The following is a 19,954-nucleotide window of genomic DNA, read 5'->3' as shown; positions in this document are numbered from 1 at the left end:
TATATATCTTCACCACAGCATGGCTGACAAGTGGTGTAGGTCTGCACCTGGGATACAAACCCACAAACCTGGGTGCCAAAGCAGAGCGCATCAAACTTAACCACTAGGTCATGGAGTCGCCCCCACCTCCCCCATTAGGTTTTAAATTGAAAAAAATACATGCAAGTCATTTTAAAAAACTCAAACAGTAAGAAACTATATTATGTTGTTTTTGAGTTAAAAAGGATGTATAAAATGAATGACCCATTTGGAACTTTGCAGGGGAAGGAGTATAATTACAACCATCATTTTACTAATATATCAAATAAATTAATGCTTTTGCATTTTCCAAAATTCTTTTTTTTTTTTTTTTTTTTTTTAAAGATTTTATTTTTTTCCTTTTTCTCCCCAAAGCCCCCCGGTACATAGTTGTGCACTCTTCGCTGTGGGTTCTTCCAGCTGTGGCATGTGGGACGCTGCCTCAGCGTGGTCTGATGAGCAGTGCCATGTCCGCGCCCAGGATTCGAACCAACGAAACACTGGGCCGCCTGCAGCCGAGCGCGCGAACCCAACCACTCGGCCACGGGGCCAGCCCCTCCAAAATTCTTTATCCTCACACTTACAGTGATGATAAGCAGGAGTAAACTTTCGGAGTGCATACTATATGCCAGGCAGTGTTCTAAAGAGCCTCTGTGACCGTGATGGTGTCACTGATGAAGACTCTGTCCCCTGATTGGCACCCACTATGTGCCAAAGCTGCCCTGATGAGTTGGAACTCTCTGTGCCATGCAGTCCTTGTTCTGTTAATAATTATCTTATCTCGGGACCACATATTCCATTTTGATCCAACTGATATTGCTTTAGGCACTGTTTTCATCAGAAACATTTTGGATGCAATAATAGAATCCTGTTCAATTATCTCAAATAAAGGAGGCCAGGGAGGAGGTTATCATAAGGAGACATATCCACAAAATTTAGGGAAAAGCTGAACACCTGGGCAGCAGGAAGGGGAAGAACTGAGACAGGATCCTCAGCAGGGGGAGGTCATGGACTCCATGCTCCACTCAGCAAATTCAGATTGCTGAGAGAAAGCCCCATTGGCTCATCCCAATTTGTGGTTTTGTTCCCTTGGGTCATTTGTCCATCCTTGGTCCGCTCTACCATTGAGGGGAAGAAAACCAATAGGGTTGTATGGTAATTTAGACTGCCCCTTCCAATAGCTGTGGTCAGAAACAGAGAGCCAAGAAACTACCTTGTGGTATATGCCAACCCTTCATTCTTGAGGGTGCTGAGGCCTTGATGGTCCTGCCTGTGTGAGATTGTAATAACCTACATTTACCACTGGCTATGATATGGGGCTACCCCAGTGAGTTACTCAGATTCCACCCATATTCCTTCTACTTCCTATTTGGAGTTCTGACAGTCAGTCCAACCAACAGCATGACCCCTTTTTCCCCCAAGAAGGAATGACCTGGAATGACCTGGAGTGGTTATCCCAGTTTCCACTTCAGTGGAACTATGATTCCATCCCTTGGTGGAAGTGTTCTTCCCTTGGATGTCAAATTCTGCATATTAATAGGACTCAAGGTTGCAGGGATCAGATAGCTTTTTTTTTTTTCTTTTTGAAATTGACAAGAGGATCCTTTTTGAAATGTTTTGCCTGGCAATCAAAATTTAAATTTTTGCCACTATAACCAATACTTAATGAATGTGAAAATAAAGCTAAGAAGTCATATGGATGATTGAAATTCCAAAACGTCATTTCAATCATTAGTGTCCAACTTTTCCCACTGAATCTAGAATTGTTAATAAGTAAAAACTGTCTGAAAGAACCTTCTAGTTGAAAAGACTTTAAAGGTTGTTCAATAAAAAGAACTACTTTCGTTAAATCTCTGATCAACACCTACCCTCTGCCTAGTTCCAAAAATGACAGTTCACGTCTCCTTAGGACAGAGTTTTCCATAGACAGACAGCTCTAGTAGCTAAAAGGGTTGAAATATTTCTGTAACTTCAATTTTCTGGTCTTAGTTTATCTTAATTTGGAGAGTTCTAGACTAAGTCAGTGCATCAGTCCTTTTATATTCAAGGTCAGCCGTCTAATCTCAATTGTCTTTTTATCTCCATGCTAAACACCACCAATCCTTTCTATTTTAAAATTTTTTCCCAGACTCTTTGTCATCTTTTTCATTTTCTTATGTGTATACTTTAAGATGTGGTATCTCGAATTAACACTATTTCAGATTTGACCCACCAGTGCTAAGATTCAGTAGTAGAAACTCATTAATCTTTTAATAAATCAGTCTTAGCCCTGTTAGCAGTCCTGACAAGCTTGGATTGTATCAGGCTAGTATTTAACTAAAACTGTCAGATGTTTTTCCACATAAATTATTGATCATTCTAATCTTATGCAATTGGTTTTCAAAACCAACCTGCAAGCTACTTGCTAAGCCTCAAGTTATTGGTTTTGAGACAATGTTCCAGCTAATTCAGATTCTTTTAAATTGCTTTTGTAGTTATCGTTGTATTAGTTATTCTCCCCAGTTTTTCCTTTCCTGGCCTTCTCTTTAAGAATTGTAGACATTCAACGAACGTGCACGAAGAGACAGGATGTCACCTTGAAAAGGCCAGTGGGCAGCTCCAGGAAATCTCGTGAATTTACCACGGTCCATGATTTGGCCCTCTTCTCGTGGAGACTTGGAAATGGGATCTAAGGAATACTGGCATTAAACAAGGCTCCATAAACTCAACTATTGACTTATTAAGAATTATGACTTCCAACTGGACTTTGCCTTCTTGTTTTAAAATGTAGGCTTTATCATTATTCAGGTGTGGTGAAGCCAACAGATCAGGAGACAACTGCCATTGAGAATATAGTGTGTTACTCACAGTTCCCAAGAGGAAGAGGACCTGTCACACCACACAGGGCCACTCAGGGAAGCACCAGCATCAGTCTGGAGGCAGAGGGAGTGAGGGAAAAACAGGGGCAGGAGCCTATATTATAGCTTCTATGGAAATGCACGAGCAAGGCAGGGTAAGCAGGCTTAGGATTGGCTGGTTTGAATAATTTCAGTGGGCTCTAGGTGTAGAGGCTGTCTCTAGTTGTCTGGTACCTCCCCTGGGGTGATGAGAGCAGGCAGGTAGTGGCCTTAAATGTGAGAGCCCCATAGAGGAGGTGGTTGGAGTTTGGGCTCTGGATTGGTTGGTCTGCCTATGAAAGATGTATTCCCAGGCAAGTTGTTTTCTATCTCTGGGAATTAGCTAACCTGGGAGGGGCAGTCCCTCTGGTGTCAGCAAGACCCCAATACACCAAAGCATCAGCAAAATACAATAAATAAAAAACAGGATTAATACGATTCCCCTCACCCTGACAAGTTTGTTCTTTCCTTTAAGTAAGCTATATGGGAGTCAAATTATTAGAAGGCTACATGGTGAGTATTTAATCAGAATAAGAGTAGTTAGTTTTATCATTTGAGTTTTTAAAAGGTTCAGGTACTGGACGCCTGATGGGTGCGCCTCCACCAAAGAACATGCCGGACAGGTGTTACCACCTTCCCTGGGCGCTGCTTGGCTGGGCACTGGCGACACTTGTCTCGGTAACTGTGGTTGCTGTGTCCTCCACAAAATTACCCTTGCCATGAAATAGTATCGGCTGTATTGTGGAAATGCCAGCCAGGAGTAACTAAAAATGGCACCTCTCAAACTAATGAATGAAGTGTCATCATACCTTTCATACGTTTATGTTATGTTAAAGTCTAAATACACATACACACACACACACAAACACACATCCAATTCCTGATGCAAATATCTGTGACTTACCATTGGGATCCCAGTGACATATTCCACTTAATGGAGTGAAAATCCCATAGGATGGCTTTACAATCAGGCTCAGACAATCTCAGCTCCTAAATTGTACTTAGGATTGCTAGAAGGCTAAAAATTCTTCCAAATATGGCCAAGAAAGTTTTAATCCTAGTAAATTTTGTTTTCATGTTGGGATGAGAATAGCAACAAAAGTTATTCTTTCTTTGTTTTCTATTTACTCAAAGTAAACATATGGGGCACAATTTCTCTTGAGATTATGTTGAAATATTTACCATTAGTATTTGAGATAAATAGAAATCAGTCATAATCAAAATGACATTTTAAATCTTTATTGATACCATTTTAGGAACTAATCTATTTACATATTCTTCCAAACTCTATCCTTACAGCTTTTAAAGCCAAGAACTTTTCTCAATATTAAAACTTTCAAAAGAGGATTTAGCTACCTATAAACATCATGTACAATTCTAAATTCTGAATCAAAAAATATTTCTAATATAATTAATATTGATATTCTTCAAAACATTAAATGGAGAACCTCCAATTATTTTTCAAACAAAAGCCACAAGAAATTAAATAATTTACTATGTACATCACAACTTGCTCATATCCAATTGCCAGGAAAAGCATCATGCCAACTGTTCGGAGGGCCTCCACTGACAAAGGCAAAGAAATCAAGCTGTATATGACGATCATCAAATTCACACACTCAGGTTTTGTATAGTTTGATCTATTCTTTGTTGTAAGGCTGCTAGATTGAAATGAGGACTCTTTATATAAACATGACATTTTGAAATCATATAGATAATTTAGTCATTTTATAATATTTTATGACAGTAGCATGGTATTCATTTATTTTGTTAGAAGTTATTCACAGGTCCTAATATACTAGATGATTGGAATGTCACACTAAGGAAATTATCCTTACGTATCCTTATTATTTAAATGTCTAATAACAATATATCAGAAATAAAAAGATACTGTTTAATATTGATCAAATATTTAGTACATTTTCTAATTAAGCTTCTACTGGCTGTCTTAATTTTAGCTAACCTAAGATAATCTAACAATCAATTTTTCCTCTTTTAAAACAAAGCAAGTATTTAGGTTATACTTGTGATAAATCCCAAGCTCTTTTTTTAAGTTGTTCTTAGAAAGACAAGAATAATTTGATATAAGTAAAGAGGATTGCTTTTTCACTTTTATATTATCTCGTTATTGGGAACCTATGGATAGACTTCAAAAAATAATACCAGGAATTAAAAGATATGGAGAAATAAGAATTCCCTAAGATAACGTTATGGCAAAGTTTGTCTGAAAAACAAAATAAAGCAAAAGATAGCACACAAACACTTGGCCTAGACTAGCACGAGCTTGTGAAACTGAGCCACCATGTGACATTGACGAAGCCGACAACACGAGCATGAGCCGCTCAGTCTATAATAGTGGTTGACCTTTTAAAATTTTAACTACATTTTTACCTACCTGCAGTCAACATTGTTTAAGAATTAGTTCATTGTTTCTTTGTAGCTTAGGCTTATTGATCATAGAACATTTTATAGCTGTCAATATTTTCTTTTATGGTTTTCACATCATGGAAAATTAGAATCTTATTTATTGAAATGTTTAAAAAAACTTATGACTTGAATGCAACGTTTCCTAATAAAATATTTGGCAAATCTGAAATTTTTTTTTAAGTTATCTCTTTCTTTGCTGATTTTTGTTTACGTTAAAAACTTCGACCACATGAAGGTTGTTCAATATTGGAGGTTTTGAGAAAAATAGCTTTAATTTTGTTTGAGAGAATTTCCTCAGCAGAAACTATATGTTATTTGGGTGTTCACAGTACTTACTATGATACACAGTACATTTTGATCCCCCCTAACCATTACAGACTAACTGATTACAAGACTTAAAAGAATGAACATTTGAGATTTCTTCTCTAGTTCTCTATTTCTGATGTAGACATTTAACAAAATGTGTCTTCTAGCCAGCTCTTAAAAGTTTACTAATTGCTTAATTTGTTCTGTTTGCAATGACTGTCTCCTTAACAACATTTTTTTACTTTTGAATTCTTTAGGGAAAATAGGAACTGTTGGCATAAGCACTTTTTGGCCACAAGAAAGAAGGCTGGAAATCTTGTTGCTGACGTTGATGTCCGAGACGGGAGGGTGCAGATTCACATTTAAGGGGGGCAGAAATCCTGGTCTGGTTCCGGGAATGCTGTGATCTAAAGGGAAAGCTCCAGAACCACGCCTTTCTAAAATTGCGTGATTTCTCCTGCTCAGGGGACCGGGGGGAATATTCTCCATCAATTCCTTGGACCCTGACAACAAGGAAGAAGATGGGGAGAGGATCTTTTTCTTTCCTATAAATGCTTTGCCGTCTTCTAAGGTTGCAGGGGTTAGGCCAGAGGAGAGCTGGGAATCAGAGCTGTAGTGATTTGCCCCTGAGTTTCTTTTCTGAACTATACTTCTTAGGGTGGAAGCAAATATTGTCTGGTTAGAGTCTGGGTCCTGGTCAACAGGGATTTCAATGCATTGCTGATTTCCTTCTGAAAAAAGGGACTGGTAATTTATCTCATCATGTGACATCTTCCTTGAGCTGGCCCGATCAAAGGCTCTTAGCAAATGTGCAGTGTCTTTTATATCAATGCTTTCGTGCCTAGTGATGAATCGCTTGGAAAGTGCCAGCCCATTGGTTTTGTAGGATAATTCTTCCTCTGGAGTGATATCCTGGAGTTCCTCTTGCAAAGAGGCCACTCTGTGCTGGTGCATTAATGAGGGGGGACTCTTGATCCAGGGTGGAGCCTGGGGTAGCTTGGGCCCATTAGGAGCCATGGCAGGCTTCCTCACAGGGGAGCCTGGGTCCAGTGCATCATCACTGCTTCCTGAGGGCTCCAGGTCTTTAAAGCCAAAAAGTGTCGTTTCGGTTTCAGGAGAAGGTGAAAGTGGCGACGAGGCAGTTTTGATGTCTATTTCTGAAGGAGTGGCACAGGCGGCTGGTGCAGGACTCCTGTCTGTATCCGCAGGAGGCATGTTTAAGTACTGTCTGGTCGTGTGCCTGCCAGAAGGCGATTTTGCTGTTGTTATGATAATGACCTCTTTCCCTTTTGCCCTGCAAGCACTAAGCAGAACTTTCAGGGTCTCTCTATCTTCTGAATTTATAGCATAAACGAGGGCCGAGGAACTAGAATGGTCTTGCAAGCTGAGGTCAGCCCCGCTCTTCACGAGCAGAGACACAACTTCAGGACCGGCTTTTTCTAAGCAAGCGTGCATCAGAGCAGTTTTCCCAGACTTGTCCTGTATGTTCGGATCAGCATTGTTTTCTAACAGGTATTTAACCATTTTGGCTTTACTGACACCCTGGGGATCAACGTGTTTGGTCTTACAAGCGATCATTAGGGGTGTTTCCCCGCGGTCATTGCTCTCGTTGATGTAGGCGCCGCCTTCCAGCAAGAGTCTTGTGAGGCGAAGCCGGCTCTGATGCACAGCTTTGATCAGAGAATTTCCATCACTTGACAATTCTACACCTTCATCCATCTTCAAAAATCAGCAATCAATACCTGGGTATCCAAGAAGATGAAGACCACAAGATTAGCCAGAATCAATGCCCCAAGTTATATTCATGTTATTAGTCACAATTGCTGAAATATGTATAGAGAAAGAGGACATAAATGAGATTACACAATTAGTAAATACAGAGCAAAATAGTGAATTGTGAAATAAAAAATTTTAGAATGGTAACAATGCTTAGAGAATACAAACCAAAATTTACTTTCAAAATCTTCATCAAATTTGATATAACACAAACCCAGTACTTCCCTAAATCTGACATTAATTAAACAATAACACACTTATTTTCTACTTGTGAAAAATATTTTTTAAATAACACTAAAATGCAAATTTAAGCAAAAGAGCCAAAATTCTGTGTAACAACAGAATCAATTAAAATATAGTGTGTTTATGGTAGCTTAACGTAAAAACGTCCTAGTATTAAATTACTCAAACAAGCTCTTCAGTTAAATAATGCAACTAATATCTAGATTTTCAATTTGAGGAGCTATGTTTCTTTTAAACGATGAAAAATTATTTGGACTACTAGACGTTAACATAACTGACACAGTCTGGAGTTCACACTGAGATAGGAATGGTGAGCACGTGATTCTGCACTTTTCTTGATTCCATCATTCAAATCATATGCTGACTAGATTATGGCGTCAGCAACACACTGTTGGGTTAAATTTTGACAGCAGTACGGTGGCTCTGAAAAAGGCATTTTCTAGGCTAGAAACGTGAATGAAGACATGTAGACTCTATAAACATTTTATTTTTTATCACTAAAACTGAAAATTATTTGTTTAATTTATCTAAATAATTCAGATTCAAACTCCTTCAACAGATACTTCCATTAGTTGATAAGAATTATATCTTTATCTGGAGCTGAGGAAATGTTTGTCTTTTAACAGTCCGTAGAGCTGGGGAGAAAAACCCAGTGGAGAAATCTATTACATATAACTAGGTAGTTTTCAGAAATTGAGAAATAGTATTTATTCTACTCATTAACTTTTAAAATTAAGAATATGGGACATGAATTTCTATTGGATAATAGAATAGATAATAAATATAACAACCTCTTGACAGACAGACAGAAGAGGAGACGAAGTGAGCAGAAAGAAAGTAAAGAAAAAGGGAACAGACAGACATGCAGGCAGAAATTAATTCAGTTGTTAAACAGCTGTGAGCTCCTCACATGTGCGGGTCCCTGAGCCACAAAGGCAGGAGCCTGAGCCCCGGGGAGCTGACAGCTGTTGGAGGAGATGCTGGATAAGCAGCTGGTCATGAGTTAGGAGAACATTCAGGCTTTAATGACTTGGGGACTGAAGGGGGCTTCACGGAGGCCAGGCATCTGAACTGGGTCTTGAAGACCACGTGAGTTTGGCAGGCAGACAAAGGAGGAAGAGAGAAGTAGAGCACATTCCTTGTGCAATGACCTAGAGGCTTAAAATAGCAGTTCTTTATCATAAATCAGGCTCTATTTATGCTAATATAACCAAACTTTAGGAAAATATTTTAGCAGGTGGTTATAGTTAGGGTGACTATGGCAGAATACACGTATCTAATTTTGCCCCTTCTTGAAACCCCCTAAAACTAAAGAATTTTTAAAAAGACATAAACTCACAAAGGTAGCAGGAAAAGGAGAGAAGATGACAGCAACATTTTGGAAGCCAGAAAGCAGACAGGCCGGTGGTAACTGACTCCAGCAGCCTGAAAAGGCTGTGCCTCGAGTCATTGGTGGTAAAGCTGAGAACTAAGTCCATGTCCACCACAGAATCCTCGAAAGAGGCAGCAGCAGGAAGCTCTGAAACTGGGGGTGGAGGGGACAGCTAAAATAAGGACTAGGTGAGAAGCTGTTAGAGAAGCAGTTCGATCCCTAGGTCCTCGCTGCTCGAAGTGTGATCCCACCTCGGACCAGCAGCAGCCGCAGCGGCATTACCTGAAGCCTCTCAGGCTTGCAGCATCTCAGGCTCCACCCCAGACCTACTGAACGAAAGCCTACATTTTAACCAGATCCCCAGGTGACTTGTATGCACATCAAAGTCTGAGAAGCGCTGTCTCAGGTCTTTCCTCCAATCTAAGCCACCAGGAGATAGGAGAGCCCCTCCCAGCTGAGGACACATCCGGAACTTTATCCTACAGAAATGGTGAAACAGAGTCTCTGGACTGGGAGTCACTGGGAACGTCTGAGGACAAGAAAATGGGGGGGAAATGGATTGTATGCTTACTGATCACTGAATGGAGGGATCACAGCCCTCTTCCCCAGCTCCAAGAAGGCTGGCAGCCATACCTTTATCCTTCAGGAGAAAACTGCGACTCTCTCAAGAATCTGACCTGCCTACCTAGAAGAAAATACCCGAGTCCTGACCACAGGGATTCCCCAACATGCCACCCTGGTCCTCCGACAGTGAGGCTTCAAGGTGACCCACGTGCTCCAGGTCACCCATGTGCTCCAGGCTTCACGTTAGCCTTTTAATCCAAGCCCTTTGACCATGAGCAAACAGTCCAAAGAAAAAACAAACCAAAAACCCTCTTACATTAAAGATAGAGACCAGAACAAATAGAAAAAAGCAACTTGGAGAAAACAAATATTAGGAAAATGAAGATTTCAAAAACTCTATATCCTCAAAGGGATGAGAAGATGTTGTAACCACAAAACAAGAGTCTATGAAAAAAGAATATTCAGAGACTAAACAAAGCTCTCAAAATATAAAAACACGATAGAAACTGCAAAACTCAATAGAAGGGGTGGATAACATTGATAAAATCTCTAACACAGTCAAGCAAAAAGAATAGAAGAGAAAAAAATGAGAAAATTAGAGAGCTAGATCAGGAAATCCAACATCCAACTAACAGAATTTCTTGAAAGAGAAAAGAGTGGGGGTCAGGGGAGAGATGAGCAGGAAAGGAAATGCTGGTCAATGAGATCAAGAGAATTTTCTAGACCTGAGGGACATGACTTTCCAAATTGAAAGGACCAATTAGATCATAGCACAATGGATGAAGACAGACCCTGACCATGGCACATGGCTGTAAATTTCCAGAACACTGAGAACAGAGAAGATTCTACAAGCTTGGGGGCAAGAGGTGGGGAGTGGGCTGGATAAGTCAGATACTAAAGGATCAAGAATTAGAATGGACTGGGATATATCCACAGTAACAGTGAAAGACAATGGAAGAATGTTTTTTTAAAGATCTAAAGGAAAAATGATTCCCAGCTTAGAATTCTACATCTAGCCAAACCATCAGTCAAGAATTGGGATACACACTCAAGAATCTACTGGCAGATGTAGTCTACTAAGATGAAATGGTAGAATAGGAAAGAAGAAATGAGATACCACAGGCTAGAGATCATTACAGAGGAGAGGCATCTAAAGTCCCCAGGAAGATGGTGAGAGGAGATGCCAGGATAAGGGAGGTACACAGGCATCATCCCTGAGATCACACTGCCATTTTACCACCTTGTTAAGCGAGGACCAAATGCCCAGGTGAGCCTACCCTCAATTCTTTGATCTACTTGCTTTGTCCTGACCACATCTCTGCTCTCTTCTTCATGCCCTGCTTTCTGGGGTAGCCAACAGAACTCATTTCAGCCCTGCGCAATTGTTTGCCTTTGACCTGCTCTGAGATCTGGGGATAAGTTGTGGGGAGTGCAAGAAAAGAAAGACCGAATATCCATGCCCTTTGGATACCCAGTACCTGGTCTACACTACAGCTCTGCCAGAAGCCCTGTAAGGGTGAGCCCCGTAGTCCCCAGGCCTCACTCACGACCTTGCCCAGAAGGGGCTCTTGTAAACGCTCAGGGACGCTGAGCCAAACTAAGATCCAGAGACTGCTCAACTGATCTTCTCCCAAGGCCTTTCATCGTGTATTGGCAATACTGGCCTTTCTTTTATTCATCTCATTTTGTGCTTGGTACCCAGTTTTTCAAAAATAAACATTTAATTTACTAAAGGAATATACACAAGTGGGAAACTGGAAAGAAAAATAAGCAAAGGGAATGATTAACACAAAAATCAAGAGAAAGTTTCTTCTTGGCGGGGTAGGGAGAAGAGTGCAATTCGGGGGACACACAGGGGCTTTGCAGGTTCAGGGACTGCTCTGGTTCCCAACCTGGGTGGTATGTACATGGGTGTCCACTTTACTCCTCTCTAAATGGTACATATTTCACATATGCTTCTTATGATACTGCTCTTACCTATTTATTGTCAAATAGAACACGTGTACAGAAAAGAGCATAGCGTTTATGTAAGATATACTTCACCATTAAAGTTTATTAAGGTCTTACTTTTTGCAACATAATTCCGTTTTTGTGGTATTATCGATAGGATTTGTGCCTACACTTTCAAGGAGTTTCAACTAGTAAGCTCCTGAAAGGCAGTATTCAAAAGAATCTACTTATTCGTTTTCACTTTAGAATCATTCATGATGTTAAGCAAAGAACAACTACTCAACACGTACACACATAAATACAGCGAAAGTGAAGGACGCGATTTTTGTCCCATGTGCAACGTTCTACAAAAGCTATCCAGAGCCAGACATACCTGCAACTCAGGAACCTGGGAATTTAGGATTGTTGACGGCTTGGGTCCCAACTCAGAGGTCTACTCTGAATGCAAAGCATCTGACAAGGGCTCTCGTGAGATGCTGGTCACGAAAGAAACCTTCTGTTAGCATTTTTCATATACAAGTGGGTTTAATACAGCAAAGAGACTTAGAGAAATGAGCTGGAACATAACATCAAGTGCAGGACCCACTTAGTGAATACAACTCAAGAAGAGTTACAGTATCAATCTTGTAAAAACACCTTTGACCAAAAGTAGCATTCAAGAAACATACTCAAATGCAAACAAGTTACAGGACAGCAGATTTCAATACTCAACCTTCATATAGCCTAGTATTTGGGCCAATCTTGCTTGAAAAAAGAAGCCTTATAAGAATCTTTCAGAAAGATTTTCAAACCTTTCACCCATCCTCATGTAAAGGCCTTTCTCCACAACGCTAAGCCTGAGCACTTTCTGTCATAACTGTCTGTCACTGAAGTTGGTGTCAAGAGGTCTTGGGAGAAGAAGGGAGCTGGCAATGCACTGCCAACTGGGATGCCTGAGGGGGTGCGGTCCTGTGACAGGGGGTGCTGTGGGCTCCGGGGCCTCAGGGAAACTGGGCAGTGGACCCCCAGGTAGCGGCAACAAGCGAATCCATCTGCCAGGTGGACAAGGCAGACCCCTCCCCTGAGTACTGGAAGACCATCTAGCAAAAACAACAAAGGCTTCCTCTTTGTTTGATATAAACTTTTTTTTTTTTTTTAAAGATTTTATTTTTTCCTTTTTCTCCCCAAAGCCACCCAGTACATAGTTGTATATTCTTCGTTGTGGGTCCTTCTAGTTGTGGCATGTGGGATGCTGCCTCAGCGTGGTTTGATGAGCAGTGTCATGTCCACGCCCAGGATTCGAACCAATGAAACACTGGGCCGCCTGCAGCGGAGCACGCAAACTTAACCACTCGGCCACGGGGCCAGCCCCTGTTTGATATAAACTTTTACGTTGTTCACATTTAGTAGAGCAATTTTGAAATTGTTGAAACATCATATTTGTCAGAGAAAGAAGCTGCCAACTACTTTATTCTCCACATGCACACAGGTTTGGTTTCTTACTGTCTTGTTTTGCCATCAGTATTTTATTGGAATAATCCCCTTGTCTTGACGCCTTCACCCTCTTTCAGTTGGTTCTTTTATCTTGCCTCATCCATTTACACATCAAAAATGCTGATATTTGAAGTTTGACCAATTTACTCTTCATCGAGGTAAGCGATGAAGAACACTTCTCTAGCCTCCAATAATCCTCCTTCAGAAACGTTCTCGCTTCCTATTTCCTCATGTGAAACATGCCCACTGAGCACCCAGCACTGATGCTGTATTGACATTCGGGCAGGCCCTTTGTTTAAATCCAGCTTAGAAGTGATTTCCAAGTTCAGTTATACCTTCCAAATGGATAACAGTTAAACTGGAGAAAGTTCGGGGGTCAGACAGACCCAGATTTCCATGCTAACTCCCCTATTAGTAGCTGTGTGCCCTGGTCAAATCGCTCAGCCTCTCTGAGTCTTGGGTTCCTCCTCCAGGGAATGACAATCATCACATTCCCCTCCCCCGCGGAGCAGGGTCATGAAATCACATAATGTCTAGAAAGACTTTCCTGGGGTGCTCCCCACTCACTGCAATCTTCTTTTTAAAATTTTTATTTCAGAATTTAGCCTTCTTTTATGTCTATCATATTCTAAACCACAGGCTATTTAAATAACAGATAAAATATTTAAAGTGTTGTTTTTTTTTAGGATCTGTAAATAACGTTTGTAAACATAAATGGAATCTAATAAGTGAAATATGGAAAGATGATATCTTTTAAGTGCATTTTCCAAATATAATAATTTCAGCATTATTATGAGATATTAATTATTAAACAGATGGATAAATTGCTTTTTATTTTAAAATTAGAATGTTTTTAACATCACTTGCGATTCATCATGGCATACTTACTGTTCTCTTTTAGTGCCTCTCTCTAATTCCAAGATCCCACTAAAATTACAGTTTAATTATTTAAAAAATAATAAGAAAGATATATATTCTGAAAAATAAAGAAAACTGGAGGAGAGATATCACCAGATGAGCAACTTCAAACAAGCTTTGGAAACAGAGGGGGACGGTGGTGTGGGAAAATGCCTTAGCACAGCATAGGCCGCAACGTGAAGCATCTGAGGAGGTGGCCCCCATGAGAAGGGAGCCCGCTGACCCGTGGGACCCATGACCTCTAGGACCTGGAGGCCCCAAGTGACACAGAAAGTGGCAATGAGGCACAGGGCTGAAATGAGAGGATGATTCAGTGTCTGTGAACAGAACAACTGGACCCCCAGGTCCTTTACCCCTCCCCACCCCCACACGTAGACAGCCACACTCCTAGGCAAGAAAACAAAGAGTTATTCTCTGAACAGATTAACAAGAAAGGCTCCAAACTTGGAGGCAGCGAGCTGAAAGCAGGGGATACGGTCAGAGGCTACAGGCTGGATGGTGGAATCCCCAGCTCTCTGCCCTGCTGCCAGGAGACTGGAAGCCAGGAGAAAGAAGTAAAAAGCCCTGGATCTTAGAATTGCGAACCCTGTTAAAAATACTGTCGATAAATGAAGCAATTCAAATCGTAACTACATTCTCCCCTCCAGACACCCACTCTCAATGGAAATAGAAAGTTACCTGAAGATGTTATTCACAATTTCATCCTTTGCTTATGTCTCTTCTCTCCCTGGATGAGTTTTCTGTCAGCCAGCTGTCAGTTCCTACTGAAGGAAATCAAAGCTATTCAGAGTTACATAAATACCAATAATTTGTTTCACACATCTCTCCCATTTGGAGTCTGGTTTTTCAATTCCTTGTGAAGCCATTTCTACAGTGTTGGTTCAGTTACCCATAGAGCACTGATTAGGAGTCTGAAAAGCGTCGGGAGTGGATCCTACGCACGGCCACCCTGTGTGTGTGTCTGCAGGACCCAGCCTGCTCTGCAAGGGCTGCTGGAATCGGAAGGGCTGCAGCCCTCACCAGGTCGGCTGCATTCTGTGCAGAGGAAGAGGTGGAGGAAGGCAGGGTGAGGGAACTCTCCCAAAGTCACTCCTCTTACTTGCCTGCTCCCCAGGACTTGATCAAATGTTCCTGTGCCCTGTCTCTCATGTCTCCTTGCTTCCTGGATGGCCAGCTTCCCCCACAGTAGGGTTCTGTTTGAGTACCTGATCTGTCTGGTATGTTACACGGTAGTGCCACCGGGCTGAGGAGCTTTCCAAGCCCCCTTGGAGACGACAGGCTTGGCCTTTCCTGTGGCTTTTTCTCCCCAAGTCACTGCAGTTTTCCTCTTATTGAGAGAGCAATATTGTTTTCCTTTGAACCTCTTGCTTCACCTACAAATAGGATTTGTGCTCCCTCTCATAAAGTTAGTTGTCTGGCCATGGTGGGGGAGGGCAGCCAGGGGGGAGAAATTAACAAATGGATTTCAAGCTCGAAATTCAGCCCTTCGCCCTTGTCCCAGGCTGCCCTCTCTCTGTGCTGCCCGTAGCTGGACCAGAGCGAGCTGGGAGGAGGCAGCAGGCTGTGCCTCAAAGAAAGGGGCTGTGTCTCCTCCAAGTCACCAACCCTCTGGCAGCCGTTCCTCTGAGCCTCATCTTAGGGTTAATATCTACTTTACAGAAGATGATTGTGAGGATTTAAAAAGATCCTAATACACTTGCCACTTAGGAATTCAACAAATGTCAGTTTCTAAAGATGCATCACTAAACGTGAGTCTTCTGGGCTGGAGGAGTCTGACAGTGGGAGGCCAAGGTGCCTGATGGGTTCCCCACCTTCTGTGTTCATAGGAATCACACGCAGAGCTGGTTAAAAAGAAGATTCCAGGCTCCACTCCCAGATATTCAATAGGGGGTGCTTCCTGTGCACACTTGGAGAAAATCTGTGACAAGCTCTCCACTCCTTGTTCCAGTCCCACTTCTTATTTGGCTATCAACCCTGCCTCAGGCTCCCACCAGGCTGTCTCATCATTACCTCCAGGAGGTCTGATGCTCAACTCTCCTGCAGGAGCAAGGGCAGAGATGACTGCCTTGGCCTAGAGAGGGGTACAGGGAGCCCACAGGTCCAGAGAAGAGTGCAGCCTCCAGTTAGAATGGGCCAGGGGCTGGAGGTTTGCTCTCCTGCCCTTCCCAAACAAGTTTGAAGAAATCCAGAGTTGTAGTGGGCAGCCCAAGGCCAGGATGCCAGGCCAGCTGCACTTGGAACGCCTGCCACAAGCAAAATACACGTCTCCTCCCGGTGCAAGGAAACAGGCAGAGTCAGAACAAAAGACGCACCTGAGATTGTCCCAGAAATGTAACGGCTTGCCAGGGAAAGTATTCTTCTCTGGCACCAGCCTGTGAGAAATATTTAGAAGCTGCCCAAGGCAAGGAGTAGCTGGTAAGGTTTGCTGTGTTTCCCACACATACCCAAAAAGGGCCGGTGTCTTCTAGTTACTTCGGCTGTCCCCCAGGTCTCTGGGGCTGAGGCCTGGGGCAGCCAGACCCCCATCCCTTTCAGCAGACGCCCTCCCAGCACACACACACACACACACACACACACACACACGCACGCAGACCTATACCTCCAAGTCTCAGGGAACCAAGGTGATGGATTTCCAAGCAGTTGAGGATTCTGGCCGCGTCTCCACAGTCGCCGCTGGCTCCGGGAGCCGGGAGCCGGGAGCCGAGCTCGTTTCCTCAGCTTCTCCTGAGTAGGAGGGAGCGAGCCCGAGGTGCTGTCGGAGAAGGGCAAAGGAAGGTGACTGGGGCGACAGCGCCAGGGCACCGGTGGGGGCCGGGCGCGCGTTTCGTCGCCTGTCTCTGAGCCAAGGCAGGCAGCTGGAGGCCGAGGCGATCGCCATCCACGAGCAGAGGGTCAGCCCAGAGCCGCTGCGAAGTGGTCCCCGCACCGCCGGCCCGGAGGACGCGGCCCTCCCTGGGGAGCAGCCATTGCCCCCATCCTGGGGCAGGCGCACCTCTGGACCCCGGCTCTCCCGAAAGGGGTCCGGGGTCCTAGTGCCAAGGCTGTGCGCCCCCGAGAGGCGCCAGTTCCGGGCTGACTGCCCCTATGTGGCTCCCATTTGCCGAGCTAGCGGCTGCAAGCGGCTCCGCGGACCCGAGCCCGCACCTCCCGCTGCCCCGCGGCCCGAGGCACCTGCGGCGACGCGCCCAGGTCGGACCCTCCGACCAGCGCGCTCCTGCGGCCGAGCGCGCGCCGCTCCCGCTGCGGCGCCGACCCGCGCCCGCCGGCCCTCCCCGCTCCCCCCGGACACCCCGCGGCCACGGGCCGCCCCATCCTGTCCCCGGCGCGGTCAGGCCGAGGAGGAGGCGACAGCCGCATCCCGGCGGGGTCGTGACGGAGCCGCCGCAAAGCCCGAGCCGAGAGCCGCGGGGACTGCGGGAGGCGCGAGGGGGTCCCGCGATGGCGCCCCTCGGCCCGCGCGGGTCTCTCCGCCCCGGGGCCCCGCAGTGTCAGTGCGCGGCAGGGGCGGCCGCGGGGCCCCGGGCTCGCCCTCGGCGCCCTCCGCCCGGCAGCCGGCGCTGCAACCAAAGTTTCCCCAAGTGCCGCCCGCAGAGACGGCGCCGCTCGCCGGCCGGACGCGCTGTCGGGGCGGCGGCGGCGACTCCCACCTCCCGGCTCGGCAGGGACCCCCGGCGCCGGCGGCCCGGCGCCCTCCGGGCTGGGCTTGCTCCTCCGCGGCGCCCGGCGGCTCGAGGCGCAGACCCGGAGGTGCCGCCCTGCGCCGCCCCTGCCGCCGGAGAGAGCGCGCGGCGGCCCGGGCTGCGAGCCGTGGGCGCGGGGGCCGCGAGGCGCGCACCTCGCCAGACGCCGGCGGCGCCGCGCTGCGGCCGCGAGTGACGCGCGGGCTCGGGCTCGGGCTCGGGCTGCGCGGCGGGGGCGGCGGGGCCGAGGTCTGCCCTCGAGGCTCGGCCTCCCGTCCCTGCACGTGCGCCCCCGCCCCAGCCCGGCCGCTGTGCTCGGCCCGGGCGGCTCGGCCCCGAGCAGGGGCCGCAGGGTCTTCCAGCTGCGGGGCGTCGACCGCTGCTGCATCTCGGGCCCCGGTTCCCCCGTCCGTCTCTGCGTCCCTCCCCCGGTTCACATCCTCCCGGCTGCTCCCTGTCTGTCCCCCGCGGGTCCCTCTTTCCCTTTCGGGTCCCTGAACCTCCTTTAGGAACGGCCGGAGTTTCACTTCAGCTTGGGGGGGGGGGTGGGGGGTGGGAGCAACCCTTCTTGTTTTTGTTGTTATGAGTTTATAACTTTATTACAGTATTATTACAACATCAGTGTAACACCTTAACAAAACTCCTCATAATGTATCGTATGTGTTAAACTCCAGTGCGGGATAAAGGGAGACGAAATTAAGAAGCAGCAATGATCTTAACTCTTCATTTATGGTCAAGTGGAGAAAAGACCATGACCATTTGTTGTTGTTCAGATAACGTCAACGAAAACCACTCTGTAGTTTTGGGTCCCCAAAGGGGGAAAGTAGGCTTATCTCTGGGCAGGCTTCCTTTATTTAGGGAAATAATCCGCTGAAATGGGCCCTTAGTGGATCTATGAAAGCAAGTTCACAGGACATGTTAACCCAGAGTTGGGCTCTAGGGATGTGGAACCCTGAATCTGGGTTGCCCTGTGCCCAGGCCACTTGTTGGGGGAGACTGGAGGTGCCCAGGGAGGGACTGGGCAAATTTGCATGAAGGCACAGATCCTGTTTCCCCCACTCAAAAAAAAAAAGTTTTATTAACCTATAGTGCATATTAAAAGGTGCACATTTCACAAGTTCAATGAGTTCACAGAAACTGAAGCATCGTTAAGATCAAGGGACAGAAGGGGCCGGCCTGGTGGCCTAGCGGTCGTTTGCGGGCTCTGCTTCATAGACCATGGTTCGTGGCCCACAGCATGGGGGCCACCGCTTATGAAACCATGCTGTGGTGGTGTCCCACATACAAAACAGAGGAAGATTGGCACAGACGTTAGCTCAGGGCCAATCTTCCTCACCAAAAAAAAAAAGAGAGAGAGGGAATGAGAGAGACAGAAGACTGACAGCTCCCCAGAAGACTCCCTCATATCTCCCTTTGCGCTGACAGGGTAGTGGCTTCAACCAGCACAGATTACTTCTCTTGTGTTTGTACTTTATAGCAATTGAACCACAGAGGATATACTCTGTTGTCTGGCTTCTTTCAGTCAACATTATGTTTAAGAGATGCTACTGTCTGTGGTCATAGTTTGTCCATTGTTTTTGCTTTGTAGTATTCCACTGTGTGAATGCACCTCAATTTATTCATTTTACTACTGGTAGACATCTGGGTAATTCTCAGGTTTGGGACATTATGAATAATAGCATGGCTGTAGTAACATCAGAGTAGACGTCTTTGGTGAACACGTACACACATTTCCAGTGGGGACAGACCTGGGAGTGGAAGTGTGAGTCATTAACAGGCATATGCTCAGCTCCTGGAGATATTGCCAAACAGTTTCTCAAAGTAGATGATCTAATTTTCACTTCTATTCTTTAGTTCCCTATTGCTGCTTATAACAAATTACCACAAACTTGGTGATTTAAAACAACACAAATTTATTCTCTTATGGTTCTGGAAGTCAAATGTCCAAATGGGGTTTCACACACCTAAGTTAGGTAAGGGCAGGGCCGCGCTCTTTCTGGAGGCTCCAGGGAGAATCCGTTTTCTTGCCTTTTCCAGCTTCTCGAGGCTGCTGCATTCCTTGGCTGGTGGCCCCTTCCTCTGTCTTTGAATCTCAATTTCTCACGCTCTCAACTCTGCTTCTGTTGTCACACATCTTTCTCTCCTGCTCCCTTCTCTCCCTCTGGGGGAGATTGTGATTATTCTGGGCCCACTCTGATAATGCAGAATAATTTCCCGTCTCAAGATCCTTAGTTTATTACATCTGTAAAGTTCCTTTTGTCATGTAAGGTGACGTATTCATAGATTCCCAGGATTAGGACGTGAACCTCTTCGGGGTCCCATTATTCAGCCTGCTACAGCCTATTACCACA

General features: G+C 45.1%; 1 protein-coding gene across 10 annotated transcripts; it reads right to left on the bottom strand.

Annotated features, from left to right (window-relative positions):
- Nucleotides 1-4,117: 4,117 nt before the first annotated feature.
- Nucleotides 4,118-17,920, bottom strand: ANKRD34B (ankyrin repeat domain 34B). Of its 10 annotated transcripts, none has more exons than XM_070571524.1 (5): nucleotides 17,759-17,920; nucleotides 16,523-16,675; nucleotides 14,602-14,687; nucleotides 11,906-12,008; nucleotides 4,118-7,369 (listed from the first exon to the last, which is right to left on the bottom strand). In XM_070571524.1, the coding sequence occupies exon 5, from the start codon at nucleotides 7,344-7,346 to the stop codon at nucleotides 5,802-5,804; it is 1,545 nt and encodes a 514-aa protein (XP_070427625.1). In that variant the 5' UTR covers nucleotides 7,347-7,369; nucleotides 11,906-12,008; nucleotides 14,602-14,687; nucleotides 16,523-16,675; nucleotides 17,759-17,920; the 3' UTR covers nucleotides 4,118-5,801. The 10 variants fall into 10 exon arrangements, with proteins under 10 accessions (XP_070427625.1, XP_070427628.1, XP_070427627.1 ...); XM_070571527.1 differs by having other exon boundaries at nucleotides 14,602-14,684; nucleotides 17,759-17,877; XM_070571526.1 differs by lacking the exon at nucleotides 17,759-17,920 and adding an exon at nucleotides 17,571-17,747 and having other exon boundaries at nucleotides 14,602-14,684.
- Nucleotides 17,921-19,954: the final 2,034 nt, after the last annotated feature.

This window comes from Equus przewalskii, chromosome 13 (genome assembly GCF_037783145.1).
Source record: "Equus przewalskii isolate Varuska chromosome 13, EquPr2, whole genome shotgun sequence".
NCBI classification, from domain to species: Eukaryota; Metazoa; Chordata; class Mammalia; order Perissodactyla; family Equidae; genus Equus; species Equus przewalskii.
Note: the sequence above shows the minus strand (reverse complement) of the source record. Positions and strands in the feature narration are given on the sequence as shown.